This window comes from Falco naumanni, chromosome 7 (genome assembly GCF_017639655.2).
Source record: "Falco naumanni isolate bFalNau1 chromosome 7, bFalNau1.pat, whole genome shotgun sequence".
Lineage (NCBI taxonomy): Eukaryota > Metazoa > Chordata > Aves > Falconiformes > Falconidae > Falco > Falco naumanni.
In genome coordinates, this window is record NC_054060.1 from 52089597 (window position 1) to 52099807 (window position 10211).

Consider the following 10211-nt stretch of genomic DNA (forward strand, 5'->3'; position numbering starts at 1 on the left):
AAAATGCAAGCTTCTCAGCTGCTAGTCTTCTAGCTGAATCATTTGCCAATGATTTCTATCAGCAGTGACATTAATCTGCCATCCAGAAACGCTGGAAGGCTTAATCCATTGGATCACGTATCCCCCAGTGAGCGATGAAAAAGAGCTGTACCATGCTTCTGTGCAAGTACCCATGCATAAACAGTCGTGCCTCATCATTTGACATCCAGCAGAAAACTCTTCTGTGAGATTCAGCGATTCACATAAAGAAACTACAACTTTAAACCTCAAAACGACCCATTACTTCAGCATTACAGAGTATACTTCTATCCTTGGTAAAAGGTTACAGCAGATGCTTTTCCGCCCCAAATTTCCTGGCTGCCGATACACAACACACAGCAGCTTACAACTCCCTAGCACCAGATGGGAGAGAATTCAGAGCCACCTTCTCCCCAGGGAAGAGAGCCTGCATTTGCTGTTCCAAGCGTGCCATCACTGTCCGGCAGCACAGCAGTACTGATGCTGGTCCACAACTCCCTGCAGATCATACACACGCACACACGCAGTCCCACATGCAGTCAGTTCAGCCTAGCCATCTCACACCCGTAGGGCTCAAAGAGCTTTAACAAGTACTAACGAACAAACTCAAGCAGTTTAGGGGCCAAATATATGAGCCAACTCTTCTTCTTTCATGAAATGATCGTAAGGCAATTATCCAGGAGGGGCAGCTAGTCCCTATGGCCACCCTGAAGCACATGTAGCAGGGGGTCTGAGGGGATAAAGAAGAACAATGAGGTGCCATGTATGTAAAGCGAACTCAGCGCAGCAGGGAAGCTCTGCCTGAAGTCTCACCCCTAGTCTCTGCCTGGCTAGCTGCACTTGAAGATCCAAGCCCTCAGGCTCTAACTTACCCCAGCACCCTTAGGCTTTTTACTTCACCTGAGCATCCCGCTGCGGCTTACCTCCTGGACCATTTGGCTGACTGCCTCCCGAAGGGTCTCTTCCAGAGTACGCCATACAGCTGCACTTTGGTGCTGATGTCCAGAGCATCTGAGTCTGCCTGCTCCATGGATGGAGAAGGGGATACAGAACTGGATTTTGAAGCGAACATGATAGATGGACCTGGTTCTAACTCTCCCCCTCTGCGTGGCAGCTCAGGGAATCCGATTAAATGCAATGAACCAGAAGGACGTAACCAGGCATTCCAAGCGGCAGACGGAGAGACTGGGCTATTTTGAATCAATAACTTGACTGCTCAGCACTCAGTCAATAATTCTCTCCCTGATGCACAGATGATGAGAGTTTCCTCGTTGCACATTACTTCCTGATGCATTACAGACAGCACACATCCCAGCTCAAGGGAGGAAAAAAAAAGGAAGGAAAAAAAAAAAAAAAAAGAGTGAAGAGAGCCAGAGATCAGGAACACAGAGAGGCAGAAAGAGCTCAGAGAGAAAGCTCCCAGCAATAACATAAGCCAAAATATCTTTGCACCAGAGCCAGCTTGGAAGGTTATTTCACTCAACGTTGCGGCACCTCCGGCACAAATCAGGGTGAGATGGATGTTTTAACATAGAGCGTCTCTCCCTCTGACACATACCCCCAAAATCTTGCACTTGGAGACAGGCTCTTCTCATTTGTCCCAAAAATGGGGAGCAGAGCGGGTGGGAGCCAGCAAGTTCAATTAGTTCCCCTCTGCCATCAGGAGGTTTTTGCTGTGCCAGCCTGGCACTGCCCACCCGAGTTCACAGGGCTGCTGGGTTTGCACTGGGCAGTGTCCGTGCTGCACGCCTTGCTCAGCCTTAAAGGGCCACGGCTGATCGCATTCTGCCTGCCTCCATGCCTTACTGCACCTTGGAGATGTGGCAAGCACAGCCTCTGCCTTGCCTCTTAGGTACAAGCTCCTTCTTGGCCACAGCACAGAGACAGGAATATATCACACAGTTCGGGCAAGTCTCCGTTCATCTCCTGTTTAGCAGTCCCACAACAAGCTTTTTTTTCTGGTTCCCTAAGTCCTTGTTCCTCTCTTGAGACCATTCCTCCCTACACAGTCCTCCAAAAGAACCCTGTCTACTGTAATGCCCACAGGAAAGGACATTAGCATCTTATTGCTCCTTCCCGCATTGTGCCTTCCCTCCAGGATTCAGATTTGGGGAAGAACTGCCTGTATTGTCCCTGGTAAAGCATCTGGAGTTTTGGGGTATCACATCACCAATACAGACACATACATTGTATGAGGCATCTGCTCCTGTTTTAACCTGTGCCGTCCTGTGTGTATTGATTTCGATGCTATAATTGCTCAGCGTCAGCCCTTCCCAATGCAGTTACTCGGAAGTGACACTGCAGACACATGGTCCTTTCCCATTCCTGGAGATTAGAAGCCTGGGACGTGCCAGAGGCTGGATCCCAGCACCGGACACACGCTCACTGGGCCTTACACGGTCACAGGCACTTGCAAAGCACCTCGAACAGAGGAAACGCAGACAGCCTGCCTCAAGCTCCCAGGCTGCACTTGATATTAAAGAAATTATAGATGCAGGCCCCTGACAAAAGTCACAATTGATTGCTAGATAAGAGAGTCAGCAAACTCAGTGCTCTCTCACTTTCACTCTGGACCTGGCTTTGACTGGCCTTTTGGTCCCAGGCAGGATGCGTCCCAAGCAGCATCAAAGCCCATCTCAGAGTGACATTAAGGGAGAGGGTGGAGAACAGGGGAGAGCAGCAGATACTACCACCATCTCACCTGAGCCCCAGCTCCTGTATACAGCACTGCATTGCAGAGAAGTATTAATGCTGTACTGACCATGCCACACACCGCATTGAGAAGAAAACCCTACTCATAACCAGAAGAGGGAAAAGTTTCCCTGGAATTATGTTGCACAACGAGGAAAAAGGATTCTGAGCTCAACAGTATCACCTGAATTTACAGAGTGCAGTGAAAAGCCACAGAGCTCCTGTGTAAGGATGACTCAGTGGCCCTGCTATTGCACCAGAGAGGCAAAGATCTAATAGTAGTTACCTGTGGTGAGGAAAAGCAGATTTTCATCCTTTGCTTCTTAGTTTTATCTTGCAGAGACCAAGAGCTCCCCTGGAGCTGCCCACTCTAAAGAATTTGCTGTGGCTACTCAGTCCTTTGCTTGTCCTAGAGGTGTCCAGATGAAACAATATCTCATTTTTTTGATGTTTGAAGCTAGAGACAGCTGCCTAACCAGCTGCACCACTCAGGCAGCCCCAGCTGGCCCGATCCCAGTCCCAGATCTGAGGCTGTTGGGAGGGTGCAGTGGCCATGGGAGCACTCCTCATCATGGAGGGCAGCTGCACCCCTATGCACAGGGGCAGGGAAGAACAAATCTTTCCCCAAGAAGGTTTTATTGCAATGTTCAGAGCTGGTAAGCTTGCTGCTTAGCATGCACACCACCTGTGTCTCTGTTTACCTTTCCTAGAGCATTTTACAACATTATTCAACTCAATCCCAAATGTGCCAGCAGCAATAGAGGGTTACCAAGGACATGGTTTGATCAGGTGACACAGGTCAGCAACGATGGCTTCGCCAGCTCTGCTGGAAGCTTTCTGCACAGAAAACATCAAAGTCAAGTCGAGGACTACCCATGAGACACATACACACGCCACATTGAGTAGCACGGGCTACATAAAGGCCAGCTCAGCATTAATGACCTCCTTGCCCTTTGCAACCCATGGTGCCTGAACACTCAAATGTAGCAAACAGATCAGAGACAAGGTTTAGAGCATTTATTCTGGGGGTCAGCACCCATTGCTCATTGTCCTGTTAATTCTGAGCATAGCAGGAGCGTTGTTGCCTTTGTAACAATGGTGTGGAAGCAAAGGTCAGTGCACCAGGAAGTTTCCATCCCTGGCAAAGTCCCTGCCTGACTTAAGCATGTAACTTGAGTTCTCTCAGCCACAGTTCCTCACCTATGACACTGCTAAATCCAGAACATCACAGGAATATATGCACCCACGCAGTAGTTTCGGTACGACAGCCAGCAAAAAAAACCCCAACAAACTCCTGCAAAAGAGAAGGATTTGTTAGTTTCCTTGCCAGAATAATGGAGGAGAGAAATGTAATACCTCTACATATTAACACAGGTAAACACCTGGAGCACCATCAACACTTTCAAGATCTGACAAAACGGTCCAGCAAGAAGCAGGTGAGACCCAGGCCTGATGGCTGCCCACTATGGAGAAGCACACTCCTTAGCTGTTCCAACACCAGTTAGTACATCTAAACTCTTACTACAAGTTTCTAAAACAGCCTTAGGTGCAGGACTACTTTCCACAAGGTGTTTCTCAACTGTGGAAGTTTACATATTGATTGCAGTCCACTTTTTTTTTTTTTTTTTACCCACTTTGTTCCCTCTGGTCAAAAGAGGGAAAGAAGCCATAGGCTCAACTTTAAAGCAATAAATACATACCCAGAAAAACGGGATTTCACTAAAACATGTTTTTATTTAGTCTAAAGTCCATAAAATGCCCAGCATACACACAGAGACCATAATTGCTCTTGCACACAAATTCAGTGCTCCCTTTATCCCTGCCATTATTAAGAACATTGAAGGCAAAGCCTTAAGGAGGTAAGGACACTATCATTAGGACTTAATTCAGGAGTGGAAACCGCAGGGACCACAGCAGTGATATTCTTCACACCCTTCACCTATACACTGCTATACTCCTCAGCTCTAATTTGCAGCAGGCTCCTCTCCGAATTTCCTTTTCCTGGCCCTGCTCACAGCCATCAGGGCAAAATCAGGCTCCTGCTGTGCATATGAACAGAACAGGAGCAAGACATACTTCTCACCATCTTCCTCTCAGCATTCTCAAGTGGCTACCTAAATAGAGGCACGAAGATCTGCTGGTGCCATCTATCACTGCAGGAGACCACGACAGCTCTACTGCAAACACTCTGTGTTCAGGAGGGCCACCAGCCAGATGGAAGAGAAACTGCCTGGCAAGGAAGGACAGTGACAACACAAAATATAGCAGGCTAAGAGGGCTGTCTCCTCCCTCCCCCATCCCCATTTACCCTCCAGCAAGCCATGCTGCCACACGGCTTTGTACACGAGGCCTCTTTCATACTGATGAAGCCCAGGCTGCAGGGACAAGCACAGAAAAACTCCCAGGCAGACCCATTGCTTTGCCCTCCATGTGCACCAAATCACGGTCACGTGAAGCATCTGCACGGAGCAGACACCAGGAGCACGAAGTTTTGTTCAGTTTCAGTCATCCCTCAGTTTCTCAGTCAGAAAGAAAACCGAACATGGGAAATCCATTGCCGTCCTAAAACATGGACTTGTTCTGCTTATAGCTTCACCCTCCAGAGGCAACGAGAGCTTGACTAAGGTGTTACAGTAAGAGTCATTCAGATTAGTACTAAAGGCTTGTAAGCAGATTTTAGCAGCTCTCTTCAGCCCACTATAACCACAAGTACCTCATTTTAAGTGTTTCTTCAGACTGCAGAAGCCCATTAACTCCCAGATTCCAATTAACAACAATCATATATTATAAAGCAATTACCACTTCAGACACTGGATGGGCACACAGATAGAGAACGAGCCTTTCCCCCCATTCTATTTATTTCACCTCTGTTGTAAATTTTCTCAATACTATATAGCTGTGGGGTCAGTCAGCATGATACAGCTTACTTTTAATTAGCTCTACAAGTTTTCTGAATGAGGCATTTTTCTTACCCCCCCCCCCCCCCCCCCACCGTAAGGGTTTGTTAATCTCTAAGCATCTCAGACAAGAGGGAGAAGTGCTGTGATAAGGAGGGTGGAATGCTGTGCAATTCTGCCTGCAGGGGTACTTGGATAAGGCTTGCACAGATCCATAGAAGAATGGCTTAATTTGTAAAGTGGAACAATAGATGACAGCTTGTATCTTCTTGCTGCTGTGCTCATCTCTAATGAACCTCTGACAAAAATGCTGATGAACAGGTTTTTTCTTTAACAAACGAAGGAAGGCTCTACAGCCATCATCACGAAAGCTGCAACTCTACAGCTTCTCAATATTCAAGTTTTTGGTGGTAACTCTTGTAACATAAATGTGGCAAAAACACTTCCTCGCATCTCCTGAAGGATTTACAGACTGCAGTGGTTAAGCCTCCAGCTATCGAGGGGACATTTTTATTAAACACATGAAAAAAATGCTAATATACTGCATAATGCTTCACCATTAAAACTGAATTTTACTTGCCAAAACCCTAAGAACCTATCTGGCAAAATACCGGCTTCCCATCCTTACTGCACTGCATCTGCCTGTACTAGCCATAATAGCAACCCTGTCATTTGTTTCAGTTCTCCTACTGACTTTACGTCAATCAAATTCTCTTGTGATTAAGCCAACATAATGAGATTACACTTTTTCCTAAACACTCAAGTCCCATGAGGTACAAGAGACATCAAAAGCAAGCAATTAGCTGAGAAGATTGCATATTGCTTGAGTGAAATAGCTGAAATGCTGCGTCACGGGATCTTAGGTAAGTCTGTCTTTCTCCTGCAATTGCTATCTACATAAACCCTTTTCTTTATGGAATTGCTTATAGTCACCATCAAGCTTATCTCTTAAATAGATAGATGAAGTTCGGGAATGTATACATCACCCACCCTGTAGCAGCATCATTCCCTTTTCTCTTTTCTGAGAACATTATGTCTAAAACCCAATCCCACTTTCAGGGCAGCTGGAGAGTATGGAAAGCAAGAATATAAACTGTGTCAAGTCAGCAGCTATAGGAGGGATCTCATCAATGTATACAAACACCTGAAAGGAGGATGCAGAGGATGAAGTCAGACTCTTTGGTGATGCCCAGTGACAGGACAAGAGGCACTGAAACACAGATTCCCTCTGAACACTTACTGCGAGTGTTACTGAGCACTGGCATAAGCTGCCCAGAGAGATTGCGGAGTCTTCCACCATGGAGATATAAAAAAACCATCTGGACGCAGTCCTGGGCAACTGGTTCTAGGTGGCCCTAGTAAGGGTGTTACTGGACCAGATGATCTCGAGGTCCCCTCCAGCCTCCACCACCCTGCAATCACTGCTCACAGCTGCACTCAGTTCCTGCCCTCCCACCACGCACTACAGAATCCAGCACACTACCAGGTGCCATCCTCAAATCAGGGAGGTGAAGGCAAGTCCTCACCTACCTACCTGCAAGCTGCTTAAGGCCTTGCCTCACTCTCTTAAGATTGCTTTTAGAGCATTAACACTCCCTGAACGGCTCCACTGACAGCTTTATCTGGTATGGTCAAGTGATAGTTTCACCGCTTGCAAAACCCAGATCTACACACAGATCTGAAAAGCCTACCCAGGTGCTTCCTTAGGGACTGCCTTGTGACAGGGAGTCAACTTCCTAGTTATTCCACAGATTCCAACTCTGCTTTTCATCCTTGCCCTAAATCCTGGTAGTAGTCATAGGATACTGCAGTGGTAATAACTTTCCTCTGCAAACCCCCAAAAGCACACACACAACAGGACACGCTTTGGTGAGAGACAAGCACTTTTCTGGTTTTTGCACAGCATTTGCTCCTTCAATTTATCCATTCGTTTGTGCCCTATGTGTTAAATCTAGTCCCAATCAAGTCTCGTAAATTAAGATTTTTACTGAAAAGTGTCTAACTGTGGCCATTCTTCTTGAAGTTGCATCTTCTAAAAAAAATAATTCAGTGTTTTGTATGAAAAGTTTGCTCCTTCTACAATCACAGCGCACAGCGCAACTCACTGGATTTTTCTGAGAAACTTTTAATAAAATCTGTAAACCCTAAAAATATGGCCTAGTGTCTTAGTGGGGAAAAAAAACCCCACAACTGTCCTGCAAATTATTGCACAGAAAAGAAAACAGAACTAATTTTCAAAGCTCTCCTCATATTCCCTCCCGGAGCACCTCTTGGAGACCACTACTAAAATTTAATTTCCAAGTATTCTTTGTAAGTCAAAATTGTCAGAGGCAAACAAAACCCCTCCAGAGAAATTTAGGACCCTGAGAGTACAATTTTTCTTCACAGCAAGAACAGAATTCACTCCCACTTAGTTACCACCCCCACTGGCATTAGAGAGAAAACTTAGTGCGGCTTAACACCAATTTTCATTTAATCATACACTGCAGGAAGAAGGTAAGCTGCCTTCCAGAAAAAAAAACAAACAACCAATTAGTGAAGACAGAGCAATACCGAAGAGCTGTGAACAGGTAAGCAGTAGGATTCATCGGGCAGCCACAAGAAAAGTTGAGCTGTGACTTTGTGCCTGAAAACAGCGAGAAGATGGGAGCAAAACCAAGCGTACCAACTAAGAACAGGGGCAAGAAAGATTATTTCACCAGCAGTTTTCCCCCATAACTGCAAGAACAAAAAGCAGGTTAGGTTTTTCTTCACATCCTTGCACGCATATTTAAAGTTGACTTTTAATCCAAATCACACAGAGGCACATACATACGGTAAAGGATACTTTGTCAACTCTCCAAAAAGAACGGAGGGACTTTGTGTTTGCATTTTAGGTTTGGGGCCGACTAGTGAAATTGTTTTCACTCCGTCCTGTGCTCTCAATTGATTTTAGCTTTGTCCCATCCTCCAGCCTTTTAACAGTGGCCTGGAGCAATCTTGAGCCAATCACTTCCCTATGGCACTCCAAAGAGGTCTCTGCCTCCTAAGCTTCAGAGGTTTCCCTGAGGGTGGGGGAAGAGATAGCTTCAGTGCAATGCCAACTCCTAAACACTCTGTGGGAGACAGAAATTATCAAACGCCCCTCTCAAGCAGAGCTGTCAAACCATTTCTGTGTTTGTACCTCTAAACTCATTCATACCCATGTCCAAAACAACCTGCTAGACTGCCTCCCAACATGCAGTTTCACACTTGAGGTTTCCAGGAGGTGCTCACACATTATGAGGAAAAGCAGCAAACACACTTGTAAAAATAAAATGTACTGTCTGCACCGCTTGCATCCCATTTAAGACTGTCATTTCGCTCTGTCAGAGCTGTCACAAAACCCCATGCAGTAAATGACAAGCCAACTCCAAAGCACTGCACCTAGTAAAAATTTAATATAATAAAACAAATTGAAACCGGCAACATTATTTTAACCATTCACAATTAAAGTGGAAAAATTATAAGGCAGCCATTCATGGAATGATTTTGTGTACAAATGGTTTGGAAAAAAGACATTAAAATTACAGTTCCATACTTGGAGTCAGGTAAACAGCAATGACCACGCAATGTTTTTCCCTGGAAAGCCAGGGCTGCTAAGAAATGTAGTAAAAGGACAGTAAGAAATTTTTTTTTTTATTTATTTTTCAAAGAAGTTTGAGGTGAACAGTAATCTGAACCTCATCATAAAGAATCTGAAATCCATCATAAACTTCCCCACTATACCACAACCACTTCTCCTCTTTCCATCCCCAAAAGAATAGAAATGCACTTTCCTCCTCTTCTTCCCAAATCCCAGCACAGAACGGGAAGGGAGCGAGAGGAGCATTTATTCCACAGCACCTGTTTCATTCTGCATACAGCTGATACCACAGGGACACATCTGCTACTGTCAAAAGCTCCTTGAGGGCTCTGAACTAGTTCCTGAACAAACTCAGTACTTTTTCTGGGTCTCTTGGATAACATTATCCTTTAACACAATCCGCCTGGAAACAGTTCTTTGAAGTCAACAGCAGGTTTCTGTGTTTAACACCTAGCCATCTGACATGCCTCAACTATCAAAAATTCCTAACTTGCTGTGACAGCTCTGCCATCCTCACTGAAGTGAATGTCAGTGCAGCTTCTGCATCTGTCATGGAGCGCTGAAAAACAAGTATTTCCCTTCTTTACACAAGGAACAGCAAAAGAATTATAACAGCAGGGGAAGTACCTGGACACACCAGGACCAACAGAAACAGCTTTAGTCCAACTCCTGTTGCCCATTAAGAAATCATTAACTGAAAAAACAGCCGATGAGAAGATTATAGATTTCCTAGAGGTATACAGAAGGAAAGGGGGACATGCCTGGCGCTTGGTTAAAGCATTACCTGCTAGACCTGCTGCCACCTACCTCACAGTAGAAAACACAGGCAGAGATGGCTACTAGAGAGAGTAAGAGGAATCTGTTTGCACCAAGGTCCCCTGAGGAGTAGAAAATGATACCAGATGGCCCTGACTACATGCAGTGCTTGGATTTACTGTGACAGATGGGGAGATAGGTAAAAAAGGGGCTATGATAAAATGGACCATTTTATTTAACTGATT

General features: G+C 45.5%; 1 protein-coding gene across 3 annotated transcripts in view; it reads right to left on the bottom strand.

Annotated features, from left to right (window-relative positions):
• PLEKHD1 (pleckstrin homology and coiled-coil domain containing D1) overlaps positions 1-7791 on the bottom strand; it is a 36242-nt gene extending 28451 nt beyond the window's left edge. For all 3 annotated transcript variants that reach the window (XM_040601334.1, XM_040601335.1, XM_040601336.1), the window contains exon 1: positions 942-7791. In XM_040601334.1, the coding sequence (XP_040457268.1) occupies positions 942-1090 (149 nt within the window). In that variant the 5' untranslated portion in view covers positions 1091-7791. The remainder of the gene's footprint in view (positions 1-941) is intronic.
• Between the last annotated feature and the right edge of the window lie 2420 nt (positions 7792-10211).